At 43.5% G+C, this 27,587-nt stretch overlaps 1 protein-coding gene across 1 annotated transcript in view; it reads right to left on the minus strand.

The window, feature by feature from the left end:
- Window positions 1-27,587, minus strand: part of LOC115163594 (serine/threonine-protein kinase NLK) — a 102,453-nt gene that overhangs the window by 48,770 nt on the left and 26,096 nt on the right. Inside the window, exons 2-3 of the mRNA XM_029715611.1 lie at window positions 9,112-9,241; window positions 8,852-8,907 (exon numbers count right to left, since the gene is read on the minus strand). Of these exons, the coding sequence (XP_029571471.1) occupies window positions 8,852-8,907; window positions 9,112-9,241 (186 nt within the window). The remainder of the gene's footprint in view (window positions 1-8,851; window positions 8,908-9,111; window positions 9,242-27,587) is intronic.

A 27,587-nucleotide genomic window follows, 5' to 3' on the forward strand; every position in this document is an offset into this window, starting at 1 on the left:
TTCATAACAATCGGTAAGCGGTATTTTTGGACACCGATTTGCCAATTTTTTATTATTGGTTTTACACCTTTATTAATAACCTCTACGGGCCACGGTGGCAGTATTGAGAATTTTGAAAAAAATACGTGCCCATTTTTAACTGCCTCCTACACCAACTCAGAAGCTAGGATATGCATATTATTAACACATTCGGATAGAAAACACTCTGAATTTTCTAAAACAGTTTGAATGGTGTCTGTAAGTATAACAAAACTCATATTGCAGGCAAAAACCTGAGAAAAATAGATTTAAAAAAATGAGAATTTTGTGGCTGTACTATTTAGTGTCATTGTTTATTAGATACCATAGTGAGAAAGGATTCAGTTCGCAACTCCTACGGATTCCACTAGATGTCAGCGATCTTTATAAAGTTGTTTGAAGCTTCCATGATTAACAGGGAGCAAATAAGAATGCATTGAAGTTGACGTCCGTGGGATGTCGTCACTTCCATTATGGCCTGCACCTGCGCAATCATGAGACACGGGACATTTTTCAAAAACGTTTTTCTAGACACAGGTGAGGTCGGGTTGAAACATTACTGATGTTTCACGTTAAAAATGGCTCTAAAGATTGATGCTAAACAACGTTTGACATGTTTGAACAAACATAAATAGAATATTTTTGTAACTTTTTTAACTTTTTGCCGTGACTTCACACACCCCCCCCCCGCGCTACTTTTTAGTAGCCACCGAAGCGCTAACAACATGGAACAACTTGGAGTTCTTTGGACATCAATTATGAACTTTGTCAAAAGAAACCACATTTGTTGTGGACCTGGAATTCCTGGAACTGCCAATGGATGAAGATAATCAAAGGTAATGGATTATTGACAATAGTATTATTGATATTACATGGTTACAAGATGATGCTAAGCTAATTAGGCTAGCTTATTGTTCTTAGCACAGCACCTGGTTTATTGCAACTTGTGATTTCCCAGTAAAGTTATTTTGAAATCTGGCAAGACAGTATCATTTACGAAATGTTAAACTATAATTATTTGAATGACAATATTATAATTTACCAATGTTTTCGAATAGTAATTTTGAAAATTGTAACGTTGTTCACCGGAAGCATTTCAGAGAAGAAAAAAATCAGAATTTCACAGCTACTGTAAAATGCGGTTTTTGGTTATAAATATGAACTTGATGGAACAAAAAATGCATGTATTGTATAACATAATGTCCTAGGAGTGTCATCTGATGGAGATTGTCAAAGGTTGGTGCATAATTTTAGCTGGTTTCTGCTTTTGGTGACGCCTGACCTTGAATTGAAAATGGATGTTTGTACTTTTGTGGCTATGTACTGTCCTAACATAATCTAACTTTATGCTTTTGCCGTAAAGCCTCTTTGAAAATCGGACAATGTGGTTAGATTAAGGAGATGTTTATCTTTTAAATGGTGTAAAATAGTTGATTGTTTGAGAAATTGAAATTATTAGATTTTTGATGTTTTGAATTTCCAGCCTTGCTAGCAATCCCGTCTCAGGGTTCATTGCTAACCCGTGGCCTCAACAGGTTTATTTAACTAGGCAAGTCAGTTAAGAACACATTCTTATTTTCAATGACGGCCTAGGAATGGTGGGTTAACTGCCTCGTTCAGGGGCAGAACGACAGATTTTTACCTTGTCAGCTCGGGGATTCGTTTTTGCAACTTTCCGGTTACTAGTCCAACGCTCTAACCACCTGCCTTACATTGCACCCCACGAGGAGCCTGCATGGCAGGCTGACTACCTGTTATGCGAGGGCAGCAAGAAGCCAAGGTAAGTTGCTAGCTAGCATTAAACTTATCTTATAAAAAAACAATCAATCTTAACATAATTACTTTATCTAGCGTGTCCTGCGTTGCATATAATCGATGCAGTGCCTGTTAATTTCTCATTGAATCACAGCCTACTTCGACAAATGGGTGATGATTTAATAAGCGCTTTTGCGAAAAAAGCACTGTCGTTGCACCAATGTACCTAACCATAAACATCAATGCCTTTCTATAACATCAAAACACAAGTATATATTTTTAAACCTGCATATTTAGTTAATATTGCCTGCTAACATGAATTTCTTATAACTAGGGCAATTGTGTCACTTCTCTTGCGTTCCGTGCAAGCAGTCAGGGTATATACAGCAGTTTGGGCTGCCTGGCTCATTGCGAACTGTGTGAAGTCCATTTATTCCTAAAAAAGGCCGTAATTAATTTGCCAGAATTGTACATAATTATGACATAACATTGAAGGTTGTACAATGTAACAGCAATATTTAGACTTAGGGATGCCATCCGTTAGATAAAATACGGAACGGTTCCGTATTTCACTGAAAGAATAAATGTTTTGTTTTGAAAATGATAGTTTCCGGATTTGACCATTTTAATGACCAAAGGCTCGTATTTCTGTGTGTTATCATGTTATAATTAAGTCTATGATTTGATAGAGCAATCTGACTGAGCGATGGTAGGCACCAGCAGGCTTGTAAGCATTCATTCAAACAGCACCTTCGTGCTGCTTCAAGCATTGCGCTGTTTATGACTTCAAGCCTATCAACTCCCGAGATTAGGCTGGTGTATCCGATGTGAAATGGCTAGCTAGTTAGCGGGGTGCGTGCTAATAGCGTTTCAAACGTCACTCGCTCTGAGACTTGGAGTAGTTGTTCCCCTTGCTCTGCATGGGTAACGCTGCTTCGAGGGTGGCTGTTGTCGATGTGTTCCTGGTTCGAGCCCAGGTAGGAGCGAGGAGAGGGACGGAAGCTATACTGTTACACTGGCAATACCAAAGTGCCTATAAGAACATCCAATAGTCAAAGGTATATGAAATACAAATCGTATAGAGAAATAGTCCTATAATTCCTATAATAACTACAACCTAAAACTTCTTACCTGGGAATATTGAAGACTCATGTTAAAAGAAACCACCAGCTTTCATATGTTCTCCTATGCAAGGAACTTAAACGTTAGCTTTTTTACATAGCACATATTGCACTTTTACTTTCTTCTCCAACACTTTGTTTTTGCATTATTTAAACCAAATTGAACATGTTTCATTATTTATTTGAGGCTAAATAGATTTTATTGATGTATTATATTAAGTAAAAATAAGTGTTCATTCAGTATTGTTGTAACTGTCATTATTACAAAGAAATTTTAAAAACAAATCGGCAGATTAATCGGCATCGGCTTTTTTCGGGTCCTCCAATAATCGGTATCGGCGTTGAAAAATCATAATCGGTCGACCTCTAATACTTACCCCACCAGGAGTCTCTTCACAGGCTCTAAATTCAAGGCAACGCAGAGTATTATACAGAGCCATGATCACATGAAACTCGATTCCATCTGAAATTACTCTGGCAAGCAGCATAATAAGCTTTAAAACACTAATAAAACAACACCTCACAATACAACGCCTCTCCCCTATCTGACCGTCAAAAGATGGTGCTGACAGAGATGGTCGCCTCGCTTCGAGTCCTTAGGAAACTTGCAGTATTTTATTTTTTTATGTATTATTTCTTACATTGTTACCCCAGGAAATGTTAAGTCTAATTACATACAGCTGGGAAAACTATTGGATATAAGAGCGATGTCAACTTACCAACATTACGACCAGGAATACGACTTTCCCGAAGCGGATCATCTGTTTGAACCACCACCGAAGACAATGGTTCTAAGGGGCAGACGGAGCGGCCTCCTGGTCAGGCTCCGTAGACGTGCACATCACCCACCGCTCCCGAGTATGCTACTCACCAATGTCCAGTCTCTTGACAACAAGGTAGACGAAATTCGAGCAAGGGTTGCCTTCCAGAGAGACATCAAAGATTGTAACATTCTCTGTTTTACGGAAACATGGCTCTCTCTGGATATGTTGTCAGAATCGGTTCAGCCACTGGGCTTCTCCATGCATCGCGCCGACAGAGATAAACACCTCTCTGGGAAGAGGAAGGGCGGGGGTGTATGCTTCATGATTAACGACTCATGGTGTAATCATAACAACATACAGGAACTCAAGTCCTTCTTCTTCGACCTATACGCTGACTCGGTGAGTGAATTTATAAGGAAGTGCATTGGAGATGTTGTACCCACTGTGACTATTAAAACCTACGGTAACCAGAAACCGTGGATGGATGGCAGCATTCGCGCAAAACTGAAAGCGCGAACCACCGCATTTAACCATGTAAAAAGGTCTGGGAATATGGCTGAATCTAAACAGTGTAGTTATTCCCTCTGTAAGGCAAGAAAACAAGCGAAATGCCGGTACAGGGACAAAGTGGAGTCGCAATTAAATGGCTCAGATACGAGATGTATGTGGCAGGGTCTACAGGAAATCACGGACTACAAAAAGAAAACCAACCACGTCACGGACACTGACGTCACGCTTCCAGACAAAGTAAACACCTCCTTTGCCCGATTTGAGGAGAATACACTGCCACCGTCGCGGCCCACAAACAAGAACTGCAACCCCCCCCTTCTCCGTGGCCGACGTGAGTAAAACATTTAAATGTGTTAACCCTTGCAAGGCTGCTGGACCAGACAGCATCCCCAGCCGCGTCCTCAGAAGATGCGCAGACCAGCTGACTGGTGTGTTTACGGACATATTCAATTGCTCCCTATCCCAGTCTGCTGTCCCCACATGCTTCAAGATGGCCACCATTGTTCCTGTACCCAAGAAGGCAAAGATAACTGAACTAAATGACTACCGCCCCGTATCACTCACTTCTGTCATCATGAAGTGCTTTGAGAGACTAGTCAAGGATCATATCACCTCCACCTTACCGGCCACCCTAGACCGACTTCAGTTTGCATACCGCCCCAACAGGTCCACAGATGATGCACAGATCGCCATCACACTGCGCTATCCCATCTGGACAAGCGGAATACCTACGAATGCTGTTCATTGACTACAGCTCAGCATTCAACACCATAGTACCCTCCAAGCTCATCATCAAGCTGGAGGCCCTGGGCCTCAACCCCGCCCTGTGCAATTGGGTCCTGGACTTTCTGACAGGCCACTAGTCACTTTAAAAGTGCCACTTTAAATAATGGCACTTTTAATAATGTTTACATGTCTTACATTACTCATCTCATATGTATAAACTGTATTTTAAACCATCTATTGCACCTTGCCTAAGTCGCTTGGCCATCGCTCATCCATATATTTATATGTACATTTTCTCATTCACCCCTTTTAGATGTGTGTGCATTAGGTAGTTGTTGGGGGATTGTTAGATTACTTGTGATTACTAGATCTTACTGCACTGTCAGAACCAGAAGCACAAGCATTTTGCTACACTCGCATTATCATCTGCTAACCATGTGTATGTGACAAATAACATTTGATTTTACCTAGTTGTAATGTCTATGTTAATGTTTTTTCATATATGTAAATTATAAAATATTTTTGTTTCATGTTTTTCTTGTTATGTGTCGGACCCCAGGCAGACTAGCTGTCGCCATCGGCTAATGGGGATCCCAATAAACCCCTCCCCCATCTCCCCCCATACACACACCAACACTTCGTGAAGAAGGCACATCAATTCCTCTTCCTCCTCAGGAGGTTGAAAAGATTTGGCATGGGCCCTCAGATCCTCAAAAAGTTGCACCATTGAGAGCATCTTGACTGGCTGCATCAGCGCTTGGTATGGCAACTGCTTGGCATCTGACCACAAGGCACTACAGAGGGTAGTCCGTGCGGCCCAGTACATCAATGGGGCTGAGCTCCCTGCCATCCAGGACCTCTATACCAGGCGGTGTCAGAGGAAGGCCCTAAAAATTGTGAAAGACTCCAGCCATCAAAGTCATAGACTGTTGTCTCTGCAACAGCACGGCAACCGGTACCGATGCACCAAGTCTGGAACCAACAGGACTGTGAACAGCTTCTAGCCCAATGCCATAAGACTGCTAAATAGTTAACCAAATAGCTACCCGGATTATCTGCATTGATCCCCCTTTGCAGTAACTCTTTTGACTCGTCACATATGCTGCTTCTACTGCCTATTATCTATCCTGTTGCTTAGTCACTTAACCCCTACCTACAAGAAAAAGTATGTGAACCCTTTGGAATTACCTGGATTTCTGCATAAATTAGTCATACAATTTCATCTAGGTCACAACAATAGACACACATAGTCTGCTTAACCTGTTATGGCTAGGGGGCAGTATTTTCACGGCAGGATAAAAAACGTACCCGATTTAATCTGATTATTACTCCTGCCCAGAAACTAGAATATGCAAATAATTATTGGCTTTGGATAGAAAACACCCTAAAGTTTCTAAAACTGTTTGAATGGTGTCTGTGAGTATAACAGAACTCATATGGCAGGCAAAAACCTGAGAAGATTCCAAACAGGAAGTACCCTCTCTGAACATTCCTTGAGCTTCTTGGCTCTGTTTATTGAAAACTTAGGATCTTTGCTGTAACGTGACACTTCCTACGGCTCCCATAGGCTCTCAGAACCCGGGAAAAAGCTGAATGATGTAATTCCCAATATAAGCTGTATCTAAATCAATGTATATAAAAAAATATATATTGGGCGCTCCTAAACAGAGAGCGAGAGAGAGATAGAAAGTAAGAGAGACACACAGAGAGATAGGGAGAAAGAGTAAGAGAGAGCGAGAGAGTTAGAAAGAGAGACACACAGAGAGAGAAAGAGAGAGACAGGAAGATAAAGAGAGTGAGAGATAGAAAGTGAGAAAGAGAAACACAGAGAGAGAGAGAGACAGAGAAAAAAAGAGAGAGAGAGAGAGAGAGAGAGAGAGAGAGAGAGAGAGAGAGAGAGAGAGAGAGAGAGAGAGAGAGAGAGAGAGAGAGAGAGAGAGAGAGAGAGAGAGAGAGAGAGAGAGAGAGAGAGAGAGAGAGAGAGAGAGAGAGAGAGAGAGAGAGGAGAGAGAGAGAGAGAGAGAGAGAGAGAGAGAGAGAGAGAGAGAGAGAGAGAGGAGAGAGAGAGAGAGAGAGAGAGAGAGAGAGAGAGAGAGAGAGAGAGAGAGAGAGAGAGAGAGAGAGAGAGAGAGAGAGAGGGAGAGAGGGAGGGTGAAAATCCAGATGACATATCTGTTTCCAGAGCCTATTCCTTCCGGCTCTCCAGAGCTTTGTCCTGCTGCTCCTGCCAAGGGCCCTGCCTGCATGCCTGCCTGCCTGCCTCTCTGCCTGCTGTGCTGTGGAGAGGGGAACGTTTCCAGGGAAGGTGTGTGACAACACTCCCTGTAAAACCTCCTAGCTCCCCAACATCCTCACCTCCCTTGCTTTGCTAAACATGAGAGAGAGAATGAGAGATAGAAAAGGAGAGAGAAAGAGAGAGAGTGGAGAGAAAGATAGGGATCTTGCCTGCCTTCGAATAAACCGAGTTCAATATGCCACCACTCCCCCTAACACTCTCAAAGGCAGAAGTTGTCATGCACGCGAGAGCACAGCATATATCCCAGTCGTTCTTGTTGTTGTATATTCTAGTATCAAAATGCACACAGAAACATGCTGCTATACAATACACTCATTAGGGGCTTCCATTGTGTGCTTTAAAGTGAGTCCAAAAGCAGCAGAATGTCACACATTTAAGAGCAAAGCCAATAATCACTATGACGAATGAGTAACATCAAAAAAATACAGAGATAAATAAATCTCTCAGCTAATAAAGACAAAGTGGGTTTTGTTTATTTTCTTTCTCTCATAATTCACTAGAAAGACTGCCAAGACAGAACCAAAGAACCACTTGGTTTAGAGAGATCTAAAATAGAAATACAAAAACGTAGTGAAGGGCTTATAAGAGCATATGGAGTGACCGGGAGCCAGTTCAATACGGGGGAGCAGCGTGTAATTTCTATGATTAAATTATATGCTAGATTACCGAGAAAGCTCGGACAGCCTCAAACCTCATTCCTCCAATTCCAGCCCATCAAGGAAATATTAGAAATACGAAAGGAAACTAAATGGGACGTGTCAACGTTTTACACTCCTTACCTCCATCCCGCCCTCCTCATCCTCCTCCACCCAAAATAAATCATTAGGCAGTTAAGTGCCGGGATGCCAAGGAAAAGGTACCTAAAGGTGTCGGTGAGAGGCTTGTGCCTTTATCCTTCACCCTGAACATGCAGAATGGGAGCAGGCTCAACTCGTTTTCCCAAGGCTACCATAGTCAGTCAGTCACTAGATCCCAACTGATAGTGCTGTCGACTGATGAGCACCAATATGGGGGATAGCGGTGGGTAAACAAACAGCCAAACTACCACCCCCCCAACCACCTATAAGAGTGAAAAGGAGGTAGACGCTTCCTGCTAGTAGATCATCCCTATCTATCTCCCACTGAATCAGCAAGCTCCTTGCCTCCAGTCTCCTCCCACGCCTCAACTGTCACTCCTGGAGGCAAAATAATGTCAATGAGACAGCTCAGTAAAAATCACACCATTTTAACAACCCCAGCAGACATAGACTTCACTGGGCATAGGTGATAGAGAGAGAGAGTTTTAAATCTGATAGGGGCCTTCCAGCAGGTAGCATAAGACTGGATCTGAGTCTACAATCTCCAGCAGGTCTCAGACTGGTTCTGGACTGACTCCATACGGGCTGAGCCAATTTAGCAGCAATGACACAACACAAGACATCCCATCTAAACAACGCAACCAGGTCAGATTTAATCTACAGCAGACAAGTCTGTCCGCTTTAATCTGTGGAAGGAACCAGCAGCCTGGGAGATTCACTGATAGCTAACAAAGCTGCTTAAAAAAATTGCATGGAATATGTGCAAGAGGTTGTTTTAAACTCCTATGATTGTGAGACTGGAAGGAAGGGATTTGATGAATACAGGCCACATAGACTGGCCACAATGTGATCGGTTAAGGATACATTTCCTCAAAGTAGTCGATGTGTGGAGGCTGTAGGATGTCGAGAGCCGAGAGCACCTGTGGAGAGGAGAGGAGGTCAGGCACATCTGTAGGGAGCGGAGGGTGAGAGGGATCAGAGACAGAGAGAGAGAATAGGAAAGGACAAGAAACGAGGTTGGGAGGTGACAGGTGGAAGAGAAGGAAAGAGGGAGGGATCAAAAGAGGGGAGGGCATTGACATAGAGGAGGGAGGAGGGAGGAGGGAGGGTTTCCACCCACTCACATTATCATGTTTGAAGAAGCACAGCATCTTCAGCTCGCGGAAGACCCTCTTACAGGAGACGAGGTTCTGGAAGACATTGGGCATCTTTTTGAGGGCGACTCGCTTTCCATCCCGGGGGTCCGTCACTGACCTGGAGCGGAGGGAGAGGATCAGAGCATGAGACAAGACCCTCACAGATGGCATACAGCAAGCTCCTGACATAGTCATGTAGTTGCTGCACGGCCCCTTATTCAGAGTGAGTGGGAATACAATAAGGGATTAAAAACAATAGCATGAACAAACAAGCATAGTCCCTAAGAAATGATCGATACTAACAATGTGATGAGAGCAATAAGTGCAGTTCAGGTTAAACGCTGCTCTGGTTACACTACTAAAGATACTATCATCTTAGCAGGGATGCGATTTGGTTACACTACTAAAGATACTATCATCTTAGCAGGGATGCGATTTGTTTACACTACTAAAGATACTATCATCTTAGCAGGGATGTGATTTGTTTACACTACTAAAGATACTATCATCTTAGCAGGGGTGCTGCTTTCGTTACACTACTAAAGATACTATCATCTTAGCAGGGATGTGATTTGGTTACACTACTAAAGATACTATCATCTTAGCAGGGATGTGATTTGGTTACACTACTAAAGGTACTATCATCTTAGCAGGGATGCTGCTTTGGTTACACTACTAAAGGTACTATCATCTTAGCAGGGGTGCTGCTTTCGTTACACTACTAAAGATACTATCATCTTAGCAGGGATGTGATTTGTTTACACTACTAAAGGTACTATGATCTTAGCAGGGATGCGATTTGTTTACACTACTAAAGATACTATCATCTTAGCAGGGATGTGATTTGTTTACACTACTAAAGGTACTATGATCTTAGCAGTGATGCGATTTGTTTACACTACTAAAGATACTATCATCTTAGCAGGGATGTGATTTGTTTACACTACTAAAGATACTATCATCTTAGCAGGGGTGCTGCTCTGGTTACACTACTTGAGGTAATATCATCTTAGCAGGGATGCGATTTGTTTACACTACTAAAGATACTATCATCTTAGCAGGGATGCGATTTGTTTACACTACTAAAGATACTATCATCTTAGCAGGGATGCGATTTGTTTACACTACTAAAGATACTATCATCTTAGCAGGGATATGATTTGGTTACACTACTAAAGATACTATCATCTTAGCAGGGGTGCTGCTTTGGATACACTACTAAAGGTACTATCATCTTAGCAGGAATGCGATTAGTTTACACTACTAAAGATACTATCATCTTAGCAGGGATGCGATTTGTTTACACTACTAAAGATACTATCATCTTAGCAGGGATGCAATTTGTTTACACTACTAAAGATACTATCATCTTAGCAGGGATGCGATTTGTTTACACGACTAAAGATACTATCATCTTAGCAGGGGTGCTGCTTTGGTTACGCTACTAGAGGTACTATCATCTTAGCAGGGGTGCTGCTTTGGTTACACTACTAGAGGTACTATCATCTTAGCAGGGATGCTGCTTTGGTTACACTACTAAAGGTACTATCATCTTAGCAAGGGTGCTGCTTTGGTTACACTACTTGAGGTACTATCATCTTAGCAGGGATGCGATTTGGTTACACTACTAAAGATACTATGATCTTAGCAGGGGTGCTGCTTTGGTTACACTACTAGAGGTACTATCATCTTAGCAGGGATGCGATTTGGTTACACTACTAAAGATACTATCATCTTAGCAGGGATGCGATTTGGTTACACTACTAGAGGTACTATCATCTTAGCAGGGATGCGATTTGGTTACACTACTAGAGGTACTATCATCTTAGCAGGGGTGCTGCTTTGGTTACACTACTAGAGGTACTATCATCTTAGCAGGGATGCGATTTGGTTACACTGCTAGAGGTACTATCATCTTAGCAGGGGTGCTGCTTTGGTTACACTACTAGAGGTACTATCATCTTAGCAGGGATGCGATTTGGTTACACTACTAAAGATACTATCATCTTAGCAGGGATGCGATTTGGTTACACTACTAAAGGTACTATCATCTTAGCAGGGATGCAATTTGTTTACACTACTAAAGATACTATCATCTTAGCAGGGATGCGATTTGTTTACACTACTAAAGATACTATCATCTTAGCAGGGATGCGATTTGTTTACACTACTAAAGATACTATCATCTTAGCAGGGATGTGATTTGTTTACACTACTAAAGATACTATCATCTTAGCAGGGATGCGATTTGTTTACACTACTAAAGATACTATCATCTTAGCAGGGATGCAATTTGTTTACACTACTAAAGATACTATCATCTTAGCAGGGATGCAATTTGTTTACACTACTAAAGATACTATCATCTTAGCAGGGGTGCTGCTTTGGTTACACTACTAAAGATACTATCATCTTAGCAGGGATGCAATTGGTTTCCTGCATTAAATAGCAATATTTATTACATTTTTCTTAAAAGGAAATGTCTTCATAACAATCACCTAACTCCAGCCTTAAGAGGAAGATTAAGGCAAAGCACTTTACAATTCCCAGCAACAGAAAACAGCAAGGTTGTGAAATAGGGGTTATGTATTTCCACTGAGATGGAGGTCATTGAGGCACACTGTGTAGTTTGTCAACATGCATCTAATGTAACACGAGCTAGAACATCCTAAACCCCTAACACACACACACACACACACACACACACACACACACACACACGAGAATCAATGTAGTATTTATAAATCCACATAATCACTGTGTGAAAGGTAATAAAAGTTAATAACAAAGTGTGGAGACGAGAAGACAGTTTGATCCGATGGAGAGAATACGGTAAATAGTTAACTGGATGAAGTATTTCTTTAATTTATCATGCCTGCAATTATGCCGCAAATGGATCATTAACAGACAGGCAGATTTCACACACACACACACACACACACACACACACACACACACACACACACACACACACACACACACACACACACACACACACACACACACACACACACACACACACACACACACACGGCTGCAGTTTAAGCGCCTCTCCCCAGGTGATCTAAGCAGATGGAGCAGAGAGCCACATGAGTGAGACAGGCCAGACGCCACTGGCACCCACATCTCACTTAAAGGAAACACACACGTAGACACAAACACACGCAAACGTGCGCACACACACACACACACTTTCGTACACTGCAGCACCCCACAGAGTCGCACACAAACACACATTCACCAATATACCCATGAACCCTCTCTCACACACACACAAATAGGCCGAGAGATGAGAGGCAGCACCTTGAGGATCTCTCAGACCCTCACAGTTTCTAATCAGCAAGCCTTTTGGAGATGAAACGCTTTCCCAAAAGAATATTATCCCCCACTTCAAACAGAGCAGGAAAAATAAACCCTAAAAGCATAAGAGTTTAATCTAAGAAGAAAAGGCTGGTTCCACATATTATTTCCTTCTTCCAGAATGGCCAGGAATGAAAAATGTATCCGTCGATTGTGGTTTGATTCAAACCTACTGCCATGCAGCAAGTCTTCTGATATGGGCCGACGGGGTACTTGCTGATAGAGGCATCACTGGGAGAGAGTACGGGGTGGCGTGGGGGGAATCAAGGGGAATGGGTGTCCTGATTACATTTATCTCTTGGATAGACCGACTACGCACCGACACACAGTGACAAGTTCAGATGAGAGCCAAGGGAACCCCCGTTGGAACTCAGGGCTGAAGCCTGCCTGGCCTACCTGATCTTGTCATAAATACAACGTACAGCTGCCTCCACTCAGTGGCAATGGCTGCTGAAAAAGTCTGCATCTCTGGCAGAACATTGAACTGTGTGGTTGAGACCTGTGTGCTGTGCTGCCTGCTATCCACTGCCCAAATCATGCAAGAATCCAATTCAACACCACACACGTTAGTGAGCATAACATGTTTGTATAATTGGAATTTTTAGGACAATACCTACGAATCTTTTAAATATACCATCTTGTTTTCGATGGGGTCTTGTGCCTCATAAATTTGCTAATGCAATATCCCAACCTCCATGGAGTAACGTGTACACCTCAGTGGATTAACCTGTACACACCTCAGTGGAGTAACCTGTACACACCTCAGTGGAGTAACCTGTACACACCTCAGTGGAGTAACCTGTACACACCTCAGTGGAGTAACCTGTACACACCTCAGTGGAGTAACCTATACACACCTCAGTGGAGTAACCTATACACACCTCAGTGGAGTAACCTATACACACCTCAGTGGAGTAACCTATAAACACCTCAGTGGAATAACCTATACACCTCAGTGGAGTAACCTGTACACCTCAGTGGAGTAACCTGTACACACCTCAGTGGAATAACCTGTACACCTCAGTGGAGTAACCTATACACCTCAGTGGAGTAACCTATAAACACCTCAGTGGAGTAACCTATACACACCTCAGTGGAGTAACCTATACACCTCAGTGGAATAACCTATACACACCTCAGTGGAATAACCTGTACACACCTCAGTGGAGTAACCTGTACACCTCAGTGGAGTAACCTATACACCTCAGTGGAGTAACCTGTACACACCTCAGTGGAGTAACCTATACACACCTCAGTGGAATAACCTATACACCTCAGTGGAATAACCTATACACCTCAGTGGAGTAACCTGTACACCTCAGTGGAGTAACCTATACACCTCAGTGGAGTAACCTATAAACACCTCAGTGGAGTAACCTATACATACCTCAGTGGAGTAACCTATACACCTCAGTGGAATAACCTATACACACCTCAGTGGAGTAACCTATACACACCTCAGTGGAATAACCTGTACACACCTCAGTGGAGTAACCTGTACACCTCAGTGGAGTAACCTATACACCTCAGTGGAGTAACCTGTACACACCTCAGTGGAGTAACCTATACACACCTCAGTGGAATAACCTATACACCTCAGTGGAATAACCTATACACCTCAGTGGAGTAACCTGTACACCTCAGTGGAGTAACCTATACACCTCAGTGGAGTAACCTGTACACACCTCAGTGGAGTAACCTATACACACCTCAGTGGAATAACCTGTACACACCTCAGTGGAATAACCTATACACCTCAGTGGAGTAACCTATACACACCTCAGTGGAGTAACCTATACACACCTCAGTGGAGTAACCTATACACACCTCAGTGGAGTAACCTATACACACCTCAGTGGAGTAACATATACACACCTCAGTGGAGTAACCTATACACACCTCAGTGGAGTAACCTATATACACCTCAGTGGAGTAACCTATACACACCTCAGTGGAGTAACCTATACACCTCAGTGGAATAACCTATACACACCTCAGTGGAGTAACGTATACACCTCAGTGGAGTAACCTGTACACACCTCAGTGGAGTAACCTGTACACACCTCAGTGGAGTAACCTATACACACCTCAGTGGAGTAACATATACACACCTCAGTGGAGTAACCTATATACACCTCAGTGGAGTAACCTATACACACCTCAGTGGAGTAACCTATACACCTCAGTGGAGTAACCTATACACACTTCAGTGGAGTAACCTATACACACCTCAGTGGAGTAACCTGTACACCTCAGTGGAGTAACCGATACACACCTCAGTGGAGTAACCTATACACACCTCAGTGGAGTAACCTATACACACCTCAGTGGAGTAACCTATACACACCTCAGTGGAGTAACCTATACACACCTCAGTGGAGTAACCTGTACACCTCAGTGGAGTAACCTATACCCACCTCAGTGGAGTAACCTGTACACCTCAGTGGAGTAACCTATAAACACCTCAGTGGAGTAACCTATACACCTCAGTGGAATAACCTATACACACCTCAGTGGAATAACCTATACACACACCTCAGTGGAATAACCTGTACACACCTCAGTGGAGTAACCTATACACACCTCAGTGGAATAACCTATACACACCTCAGTGGAGTAACCTATACACCTCAGTGGAGTAACCTGTACACACCTCAGTGGAGTAACCTATACACACCTCAGTGGAATAACCTGTACACACCTCAGTGGAATAACCTATACACCTCAGTGGAGTAACCTATACACACCTCAGTGGAGTAACCTGTACACACCTCAGTGGAATAACCTATACACCTCAGTGGAGTAACCTATACACACCTCAGTGGAGAAACCTATAAACACCTCAGTGGAGTAACCTATACACCTCAGTGGAGTAACCTATACACACCTCAGTGGAGTAACCTATACACCTCAGTGGAATAACCTATATACACCTCAGTGGAGTAACCTGTACACCTCAGTGGAGTAACCTGGACACACCTCAGTGGAATAACCTATACACCTCAGTGGAGTAACCTATACACACCTCAGTGGAGTAACCTATACACACCTCAGTGGAGTAACCTATACACACCTCAGTGGAGTAACCTATACACACCTCAGTGGAGTAACCTATAAACCTCAGTGGAGTAACCTGTACACACCTCAGTGGAATAACCTGTACACCTCAGTGGAGTAACCTATACACACCTCAGTGGAGTAACCTATACACACCTCAGTGGAGTAACCTATACACACCTCAGTGGAGTAACCTGTACACACCTCAGTGGAGTAACCTGTACACCTCAGTGGAGTAACCTATACACACCTCAGTGGAATAACCTATACACCTCAGTGGAATAACCTATATAGACCTCAGTGGAGAAACCTGTACACACCTCAGTGGAATAACCTATACACCTCAGTGGAGTAACCTATACACCTCAGTGGAGTAACCTATACACACCTCAGTGGAGTAACCTATACACACCTCAGTGGAGTAACCTATATACACCTCAGTGGAGTAACCTATACACACCTCAGTGGAGTAACCTATACACACCTCAGTGGAGTAACCTATACACACCTCAGTGGAGTAACCTATACACACCTCAGTGGAGTAACCTGTACACCTCAGTGGAGTAACCTATACACCTCAGTGGAGTAACCTATACACACCTCAGTGGAGTAACCTGTACACACCTCAGTGGAGTAACCTATACACCTCAGTGGAGTAACCTATACACACCTCAGTGGAATAACCTGTACACACCTCAGTGGAATAACCTATACACCTCAGTGGAATAACCTATACACACCTCAATGGAGTAACCTATACACACCTCAGTGGAATAACCTATACACACCTCAGTGGAGTAACCTGTACACACCTCAGTGGAGTAACCTGTACACACCTCAGTGGAGTAACCTATACACCTCAGTGGAGTAACCTGTACACACCTCAGTGGAATAACCTATACACACCTCAGTGGAGTAACCTGTACACACCTCAGTGGAGTAACCTATACACCTCAGTGGAGTAACCTGTACACACCTCAGTGGAGTAACCTATACACACCTCTGTGGAGTAACCTATAAACACCTCAGTGGAGTAACCTATACACACCTCAGTGGAGTAACCTGTACACACCTCAGTGGAGTAACCTATACACACCTCAGTGGAGTAACCTATACACACCTCAGTGGAGTAACCTGTACACACCTCAGTGGAGTAACCTATACACACCTCAGTGGAGTAACGTATACACACCTCAGTGGAGTAACCTATACACACCTCAGTGGAGTAACCTATACACACCTCAGTGGAGTAACCTATACACACCTCAGTGGAGTAACCTGTACACCTCAGTGGAGTAACCTATACACACCTCAGTGGAGTAACCTATACACACCTCAGTGGAGTAACCTACACACCTCAGTGGAATAACCTATACACCTCAGTGGAGTAACCTATACACACCTCAGTGGAGTAACCTATACACACCTCAGTGGAGTAACCTATACACCTCAGTGGAGTAACCTATACACACCTCAGTGGAGTAACCTATACACACCTCAGTGGAGTAACCTACACACCTCAGTGGAGTAACCTATACACACCTCAGTGGAGTAACCTGTACACCTCAGTGGAATAACCTATACACACCTCAGTGGAGTAACCTATACACCTCAGTGGAGTAACCTATACACACCTCAGTGGAGTAACCTATACACACCTCAGTGGAGTAACCTATACACACCTCAGTGGAGTAACCTATACACACCTCAGTGGAATAACCTATACACACCTCAGTGGAGTAACCGGTACATCAGAAGACTCCTCTGTTTCCTGTTTAAAATATATTTTGAGATATAGGTTTTAACACCAGTCTGGGCTCTCTCAAGCATCAACTTTACAGGGAACGTACTGGCAAATGGGCCACAGTTCATCTTGTCCCATCGTTACATTTCATTAAACAACGGGTGGGTCTAATCCTGAATGCTGATTGTTTAAAATCGCATTCCAGCCGGTGTCTATTCCAGAAGTTAACACAGGCTAAATCTATGAAGTTGAAATGCCCATTTACTCTGTTCCATCTGACTGCACAATCCACTGTCTCATCAACCCAGCCAGACACTATAAAAAGCATCTAGACATTATCTCACATTTGTTTTCGACTTTGTCTCGGGCTTAACTACACACGTGCCAATATATCCTCCAAACACCGGCTTCTTGGGCATTATCACTTAAACAACAACAGTGTCATATTCAGAAGAATCAAACAAAGGCATGTTTGAAATGTCAATAATCATGTTATTTCTTGCTTCACACCAAATGAGATCACACAGCGACCTGGTGAATTTAGTGACAGCAACAAGCCTTATTTTCCACCGCGAAGTTAACGCCATCGATAATGCATTTGACGGTGTATTTTAGAACCCCCAAAAAGGGGAGGTGGAAGGGAGAAGCAGAAGATATCTCATCAGTTTATTATTAATAGATGGTGTGTTTCAGGCTGCTAGTGAAGGATCTGCAGTCCCAGCAGCAACATTGTGTTTTCTGTCTCCCCCCATCAAGCAGCACAGACAGCAGCTGCCTGCCTGCCTCTCCCGCAGCCTGCATGCTCATCATAACCAGTGTAGCTCTCTCTCTCGTCACAAACACAGGAATGCTTTTACTATAGTTGCTGTGTGTGTGTCCTGGCCGGGAGGGAGGGACAGGTAAACATCCCTCTGAATAAACCAGCATTAGGCCTGACCTGACCTGTCATTGTCCACACTGCAGCCCACAGCTACAAATCACACTCACACTGGATCTGGTTCCACCCCGGTACTGTGAGCTCAGGAGAACAGGCAGAAGTAACTCCACATGACACTCAAACATTGGGAGGTTTCATTCTCCTCATGAATCAAAAGCCGAAGTGTTGAGTAACTCATTAGTCAACAGTGGGACGTCAGCATTGCCCCTTGCTTACATGCCACCTAGCAGATGCATGGTTTAATCACTATGATGAAAACCATGTTCATACATACATCCACCCCGCCCGTCATTTTCCATGTACTTGTTACTGGCCATGGTAGGGTGACTGTTGCAGAAACCCCACAGGTGGGTGAAAGGTCAATGCCCTCATGACCAAACTCCAGCCGCTAATGGAAAAATAGTGGGGGTGACTCAACATGCACCTGTGACAACAACGAACACAATATAATGCCAGCACAGAGAACAGCACAGTGCGAGTTGTCCTCTGTAGGCAGGAACAGTTTGACCCAACCTTTGTTATGGAGAAGAATAGCAAGTTTAGTGCGACAATAGCCACAATGACCACAAAACAAATGCCTGTTTGTTAATGTACAACTCAGATAAAGGCAGTAGCTTAGATTGCTGACATATTTAGATTAAAAGTTTGTGTTCAATGCTGCTAAATCGTTGCTGCCACTCCAAATTACAAACATTTCTGAAAATAATATTCAGGATGGTAAAACGTTTTCAGTGTAAACTTAAACGACTAAAACCAGATATAAAGTATTTAGAAAAGATAATTCGAGAAATATCATGGCATTGGTTGAGTTATATTTAGCATAACAACACGGTATAAGCTATGGGGGTGCCCTGTTTATTCAAGCAAACAGAACAGAGCAACTGCTAACTTTGCCTGGACCAGTTCAGTCGCTACTTATCTGAAACAACCCCTTCTCTGGAAGAAAAAGTATGTGCCTAAACGGTAGGAAACAACACATAAACCAAACACAAGGCTAGAGCTGGGGGAGTCTGTTAGCTGTAGCCCTGGGACTCCGAGGTGGACCACAAAAGGCAGGCTGCCCCTTTGAAAGGGAAACCTGAGTGGACATAGAGGCAGCACTATGCTGGCACTGGCATTAGCCATTTTCCCGGCCTCTTTCATTTCCCTAATTAACCCATCAGAGTCTAAGCCCTGTCTAAGAAGGGGGGTTCTACTAAGCTATATGGATTTTTTTTTAAGGTCATATCAAGGATCATTTAGCCATTTGATTTTGAATTTTAAGACCCCTTGAAGAATCCCAAAAAATAACATTTTTATATTTGATGAGAGTCTCACATTTGCACTGACGGGTCATATTAATGTGTAGCCCAAACAGTTCGGGCACTACAGACAGAAGTTGGCAGAACGGCTGTACCGACTTCAGACGAGTGTGGAGGTCGTAGAGCAAAACGGAGAACACCATCATGTTTGCGAGAGTCTCATCGTTCCATAGAAGGGTTGTATAGTTTTAGGCCAAACCGTTTGGACGCTACAGACGATTTTGTGAGAAGACCAATTTTTGGGATGTCTCATGGTCTGACAAATACCGCTTTAGCTGTCACCTTTCACCACAGATGCACAAGTGCGACATAGGCGGATGTGGTGGATTGAGACGCATCCAATGCAAAAAAACAGATATCTCTAGCTTAAACTGACAGATTTTGATGGGGATTGTATTATTATGCTAATTAGATTTCCATGGGGCGCAGACATCGACCTTACGGGGTTTTAACCAACAAAGCCTGGCCTCCTCACCCATCCTCAACACACACTCCTCCTTCATCCCAGGGACCCAGGCCCTCACCTCGGCAAACTTCACAACCGTGGACACATACCTGTTGGGCTTCTGGGAGTCTCAAAGAGGAGGTCACCTGAGGTTACCAGGTGTCGGCCTGGATGGACGTGTGAGTTTGGCTGGTTTGAGCCAGACTCATTAGAAGTAGGCTTGGGCGGTATACCGTATATACCTTATACCGGGGTATTTAGAAATAGCCACGGGATGGTTTTTCAATACAGTCAATACCAATGAAACTATTTTCTTTGAAGTTATTTAATACATTTGAATATTTGTAGCTACTTTTCAAATAAATACCTGCAGTGAACTTGTGCAATGCGTTAAGAGATAAAGCAGATCGCATTCTTCCTTTCACTTGTCACATTATTTTTCTTTATGATGCTTACCAGTAGTCCCCAGTCAAGTGGTGTTTGTTTACAAGCACACAACAACACCAGAGCCTTGTGAGTCACTCACTGTGGTGCAGCACACACCAGGTGATCTAGTTACAGTATGGAATTCACAACAGCTAGATATCTTGTAACTAATACAATTTCTAAATATTCTGCAGCTGTGCATTTGGTTTGCTAATTTAGTAGATATACTGAACAAAAATATAAACAACTTTACCGAGGTACAGTTCATATAAGGAAATCAGTCAATTGAAATCGATTCATTAGGCCCTAATCTATGGATTTCACATGACTGGGCAGGGGTACAGCCACGGGTGGGCCTGGGAGGACATCGGCCCACGCGTTGGGGAGCCAGGCCCAGCCAATCAGAATGAGTTTTTCCCCACAAAAGGGCTTTATTACAGACAGAAATACTCCTCAGTTTCATCAGCTGTCCAGGTGGCTGGTCTCGGATGTGATGGTCCTGGGCTGGCGTGGTTACGTGGTCTGCGGTTTTGAGGCCGGTTGGAAGTACTGCCTAATTCTCTAAAATGACATTTGAGGTGGCTTATGGTAGATAAATTAACATTCAATTATCTGGCAACAGTTCTGGTGGACATCCCTGCAGTAAGCATGTCAACTGCACACTCCCTCAAAACTTGAGACATCCGTGGCATTGTGTTGTGTGACAAAACTACACATTTTACAGTGGCCTTTTATTGTCCCCAAAACAAGGTCCACCTGTGTAATAATCATGCTGTAATCAGCTTCTTGATATGTTACACCTGTCAGGTGGATGGCTTGTCTTTGCAAAGGATAAATACTCACTAACAGGGATGTAAACAAATTTTAGAGAAATAAGCTTTTTGTGCGTATGGAACATTTCTGGGATCTTTTATTTCAGCTCATGAAACATGGGACCAACACTTTACATGTTGCGTTTATATTTTTGTTCAGTATAGTTATGTAGCTAAGTGGTTAGCTCCTTGCATAATCAAGCTTATCTTGGTAACAGCAGAGAATCCGTTCCTGGATCAAGAGCCTTGTGGTCTAATATTTGTTTTGTGAGTGCAGCAAACTCTGAGCAGCATTTTCTAGTTACTTGTATGAATTTATGAGCTGGGGATGTCTGTCCTGCTAATAGTTTATATCAGAGACTGTATGAAATGTTCACAATGCGCTCAATAGCATTTATCTGGCATTTGTTATGGGATTTTACATGTACTTGTTAGCATTGCTAACCTTCGGATTACAGAGTCTCTGTGAGGTTTGATAATAACGCTCCTTGTGTTCAGTACCAGTATTACCAAATATCCTGGGATGGCACAAGGTCAGTATGAATGTACGCCAATCTGGATTCCTCACAAGCCTAATTAGAAGAACTGATTCTTTATGTTTAAAAGCTCCAACCTCAGCACAGGAATCTGGTTAAATTAGTTGTATTTATTTATTTACAGGTAGTCAATGCTGAGACCAAAGTCTCTTTTCCAGATGAGCCCTGTTTTGCACAACAATTATTATCAACATACAATGTACACATTAAACTACACATCCATATACACATTAAAATACACATTATTATACACAACAATAGTCTTGGGAAGAATTAGCATATGCTTGCATAATGAATCAAAGCCCTCTCAGAAATGGCAGCTGAGAGAGGGGTGAAGGGGACAGCATGTTAGGCCCTTCTCGTTCACATGACACACTTCCACATGTACCTCTTATTCATCTGGGAACCCAGAACCAAAGCTGGCTAGCGCTGGCCAGCTAGTCTGTCACGAGTGACTAACTTCCTACAATCGGAATACCCAGAAACAGTTCTTATGCTGCAAACAGCAGCATCTGCTGTAGCCGTTAGCAACCTCTCCAACAATTAGCTGACTAATGAAGAAGAGTTCCGCACAGAAGAGTGCTGCAGGGATGGCACCAGAGAGAGACTCCACATTATGGCCAGCCGTTCATAGCCTGCTAACTGAATCCCATTTGCCTCACTGGAGAAGCAGGGCTCTAACACTTGTATTCACATTTGCCCTAAAGTGCCTGTGTGAAACAGATATTTATTGAGGAGCACTACTTCAAAGTTCTTAACAGCTATGAGATTACTTTTTCATAGTTTAGTTTGGGTTTCAATTCTCTTTCTGGATTGTAGAATGTAGTAGTTTAATTTATAGTAGTACAACATATCCCATCAGGTTCACATCACAAGAGTTTTTAAAACTCTATGGGGGAAGAACACATCAAGACTAAAATGGCAGAAACAGTAATAACAGACATAATAGTAAGCCCTTAAACAGATTCAACACAGCACAGTGAATGAATGGTCCTGCTCACACGCACCCATGCATGTGTTAGTGTCTGACAACCTACGGCTGTTCGAACAGGGCTTTAGAGACGATCTGGTGTCAGCGAGCATAGTGGTCCCTCTGCTTGTTTCAAAGCACTGCAGATGTGTCAACGACCTAGTTATTCTTTAATTAAAAAGTGTAATTACAGTCACAGACGCACAACGGCAGCAGTTCCAACATGCCTAGGGCATAGAAGAACGTGGAGGATGATAAGTGTCATAGCCGCGAAAAGGTTTTAAGAAAGAGAGAGAGACAGGGACCACAGCACACTGGGTCACTTTCTCCGATCTAATCTCGCTAGAGAATCAGATTAGGAGGATACATTTGGTGACAGCAAGAGAATAGGAAGATGATGCGAATGTCTGTGGTGAGAAAGAGAGCGGCCTACGACACGAGTGTCTTGATTATTTTTGTGTCATTTCCAATTGTATCATGTAGTCTGTTTTTTTTCTCATCAGAAAGAGTGAGACACTAAAACCTGTGTGATTTGAAACAACAACAGGGAGAATAAATCCTATGGAGGCTTTCTGTCCCAGAATTAGCTAACACCAGACTGCTTATCTTAGAAGGTTCAACCTAAACACCAAATAAACAACCCCAAAACCTATGCATCATAACATTTGATTTGATTTGGATTTATTAGGATCCCCATTAGCCGATGACAATGGTGACAGGTAGTCTTACTGGGGTCCGACACATAACGAAAAATGATTTACAGACAGAAGACTTTACAATTTAAATACATTTAAAAACATTAACATGTAGTGTGTGTTTTTTATTTAAATTTTTTTATTTCACCTTTATTTAACCAGGTAGGCTAGTTGAGAACAAGTTCTCATTTACAACTGCAACCTGGCCAAGATAAAGCAAAGCAGTGTGACACAGACAACAACACAGTTACACATAGAATAAACAATAAACAAGCCAATAACACAATAAACAAGTCAATGACACAGTAGAAAAAAAGAAAGTCTATATACAGTGTGTGCAAATGGCGTGAGGAGGTAGGCAATAAATAGGCCATAGTAGCGAAGAATTACAATTTAGCAGATGAACACTGGAGTGATAAATGAGCAGATGATGATGTGCAAGTAGAAATACTGGTGTGCAAAAGAGCAGAAAAGTAAATAAAAACAGTATGGGGATGAGGTAGGTAGATTGGGTGGGCTATTTACAGATGGACTATGTACAGCTGCAGTGATCGGTTAGCTGCTCAGATAGCTGATGTTTAAAGTTGGTGAGGGAAATAAAAGTCCAGCTTCAGCGATTTTTGCAATTCGTTCCAGTCACTGGCAGTAGAGAACTGGAAGGAAAGGCGGCCAAATGAGGTGTTGGCTTTGGGGATGATCAGTGAGACATACCTGCTGGAACGTGTGCTACGGGGGGTGTTGTTATCGTGACCAGTGAACTGCGATAAGGCGGAGCTTTACCTAGCATAGACTTATAGATGACCTTGAGCCAGTGGGTCTGGCGACGAATATGTAGCGAGGGCCAGCCGACTAGAGCATAGAGGTCGCAGTGGTGGGCGGTATAAGGTGATTTGGTAACAAAACGGATGGCACTGTGATAGACTGCATCCAGTTTTCTGAGTAGAGTATTGGAGGCCATTTTGTAGATGACATCGCCGAAGTCGAGGATCGGCAGGATAGTCAGTTTTACTAGGGTAAGTTTGGCGGCATGAGTGAAGGAGGCTTTGTTGCGAAATAGAAAGCCGATTCTAGATTTGATTTTGGATTGGAGATGTTTAATATGAGTCTGGAAGGAGTTTACAGTCTAGCCAGACACCTAGGTATTTATAGTTGCCCACATATTCTAGTTCAGAACCGTCCAGGGTGGTGTTGCTAGTCGGGCGGGCGGGTACGGGCAGCGAACGGTTGAAAAGCATGCATTTGGTTTTATTAGCGTTTAAGAGCAGTTGGAGGCCACGGAAGGAGTGTTGTATGGCATTGAAGCTCGTTTGGAGGTTAGTTAGCACAGTGTCCAAGGAAGGACCAGAAGTATACAGAATGGTGTCGTCTGCGTAGAGGTGGATCAGGGAACTGCCCGCAGCAAGAGCGACATCATTGATATATACAGAGAAAAGAGTCGGCCCGAGAATTGAACCCTGTGGTACCCCCATAGAGACTGCCAGATGTCCGGACAACATGCCCTCTGATTTGACACACTGAACTCTGTCTGTGTCTGCAAAGTAGTTGGTGAACCAGGCGAGGCAGTCATTAGAGAAACCAAGGCTATTGAGTCTGCTGATAAGAATACGGTGATTGACAAGAGTCGAAAGCCTTGGCCAGGTCAATGAAGACGGCTGCACAGTACTGTCTCTTATCGATGGCGGTTATGATATCGTTTAGTACCTTGAGCGTGGCTGAGGTGCATCCGTGACCGGCTTGGAAACCGGATGGCACAGCGGAGAAGGTACGGTGGGATTCGAAATGGTCAGTGATCTGTTTATTAACTTGGCTTTCGAAGACTTTAGAGAGGCAGGGCAGGATAGATATAGGTCTATAGCAGTTTGGGTCTAGAGTGTCACCCCCTTTGAAGAGGGGGATGACCGCGGCAGCTTTCCAATCTTTAGGGATCTCGGACAATACGAAAGAGAGATTGAACAGGCTGGTAATAGGGGTTGCAACAATGGCGGCGGAGAGTTTTAGAAAGAGAGGGTCCAGATTGTCTAGCCCAGCTGATTTGTACAGGTCCAGGTTTTGCAGCTCTTTCAGAACATCTGCTGTCTGGATTTGGGCGAAGGAGAAGCTGGGTAGGTTCGGGCGAGTAGCTACAGAGGGGGGGCGGAGCTGTTGGCCGGGGTTGGAGTACCCAGGAGGAAGGCATGGCCAGCCGTAGAGAAATGCTTATTGAAATGTTTGATTATCATGGATTTATCGGTGGTGACCGTGTTACCTAGCCTCAGTTGGTAGAGCATGGTGTTTGCAACATGTTTGCAACACCAGGGTTGTGGGTTCGATTCCCACGGGGGACCAGTACGGGGGAAAAAAAAATGAAATGTATGCATTCCCCAATTTGTAAGTCGCTCTGGATAAGAGCGTCTGCTAAATGACTTAAATGTAAATGGATAAGAGCGTCTGCTAAAATGACTAAAATGTAAATGAGGTGCTCTTGTTCTCCATGGACTTTACAGTGTCCCAAAACTTTTTGGAGTTAGAGCTACAGGATGCAAATTTCTGCTTGAAAAAGCTAGCCTTTGCTTTCCTGACTGACTGCGTGTATTGGTTCCTGACTTCCCTGAACAGTTGCATATCGCCGGGACTATTCGATGCTATTGCAGTTCGCCACAGGATGTTTTTGTGCTGGTCAAGGGCAGTCAGGTCTGGAGTGAACCAAGGGCTATATCTGTTCTTAGTTCTGCATTTTTTGAAAGGGGCGTGCTTATTTAAGATGGTGAGGAAATTACTTTTAAAGAACGACCAGGCATCCTCGACTGACAGGATGAGGTCAATATCTTTTCAGGATACCCGGGCCAGGTCGATTAGAAAGGCCTGCTCGCAGAAGTGTTTTAGGGAGCGTTTGACAGTGATGAGGGGTGGTCGTTTGACCGCGGACCCATAGCGGATACAGGCAATGAGGCAGTGATCGCTGAGATCCTGATTGAAAACAGCAGAGGTGTATTTGGAGGGCAAGTTGGTCAGGATAATGTCTATGAGGGTGCCCATGTTTACGGATTTAGGGTTGTACCTGGTGGGTTCCTTGATGATTTGTGTGAGATTGAGGGCATCTAGCTTAGATTGTAGGACTGCCAGGGTGTTAAGCATATCCCAGTTTAGGTCACCTAACAGAACGAACTCTGAAGCTAGATGGGGAGCGATCAATTCACATATGGTGTCCAGGGCACAGCTGGGAGCGGAGAGGGGTCGGTAACAGGCGGCAACAGTGAGAGACTTATTTCTGGAGAGATTCATTTTTAAAATTAGAAGTTCGAACTGTTTGAGTATAGACCTGGAAAGTATGACAGAACTTTGCAGGCTCTCTCTGCAGTAGATTGCAACTCCTCCACCTTTGGCAGTTCTATCTTGATGGAAAATGTTCTAGCTGGGTATAGAAATCTCTGAAGTTTTGGTGGCCTTCCTAAGACAGGATTCAGACACGGCAAGGACATCAGGGTTGGCGGAGTGTGCTAAAGCAGTGAATAAAACAAACTTAGGGAGGAGGCTTCTGATGTTAACATGCATGAAACCAAGGCTTTTTCGATCACAGAAGTCAACAAATGAGGGTGTCTGAGGACATGCAGGGCCTGGGTTTACCTCCACATCACCCGAGGAACAGAGGAGGCGTAGGATGAGGGTACGGCTAAATGCTATCAAAACTGGTCGTCTAGAGCGTTGGGGACAAAGAATAAAAGGAGCAGATTTCTGGGCGTGGTAGAATAGATTCAGGGCATAATGTGCAGACAGGGGTACGGTGGGGTGCGGGTACAGCGGAGGTAAGCCCAGGCACTGAGTGATGATAAGAGAGGTTGTATCTCTGGACATGCTGGTTATAATGGGTGAGGTCACCGCATGTGTGGGAGGTGGGACAAAGGAGGTATCAGAGGTATGATGAGTGGAACTAGGGGCTCCATTGTAAACTAAAACAATGATAACTAACCTAAACAACAGTATACAAGGCATATTGACATTAGAGAGAGACATAAAGCAATCACAGGTGTTGATTGGGAGAGCTAGCTAAGACAACAATGGGTAAGACAACAACAGCTAATCAGCTAAAACAACAACAACAGGTAAAATGGCAAAGAATGGGCAGAGGGGGTCGGTTAACTACACACAGAGCCTGAGTTCGCGGCTGGGGCTGACAGATAAACAAAAATAAACAGAATGGAGTT

The sequence above is a fragment of the Salmo trutta genome, chromosome 26, assembly GCF_901001165.1.
Source record: "Salmo trutta chromosome 26, fSalTru1.1, whole genome shotgun sequence".
Taxonomy (NCBI): domain Eukaryota; kingdom Metazoa; phylum Chordata; class Actinopteri; order Salmoniformes; family Salmonidae; genus Salmo; species Salmo trutta.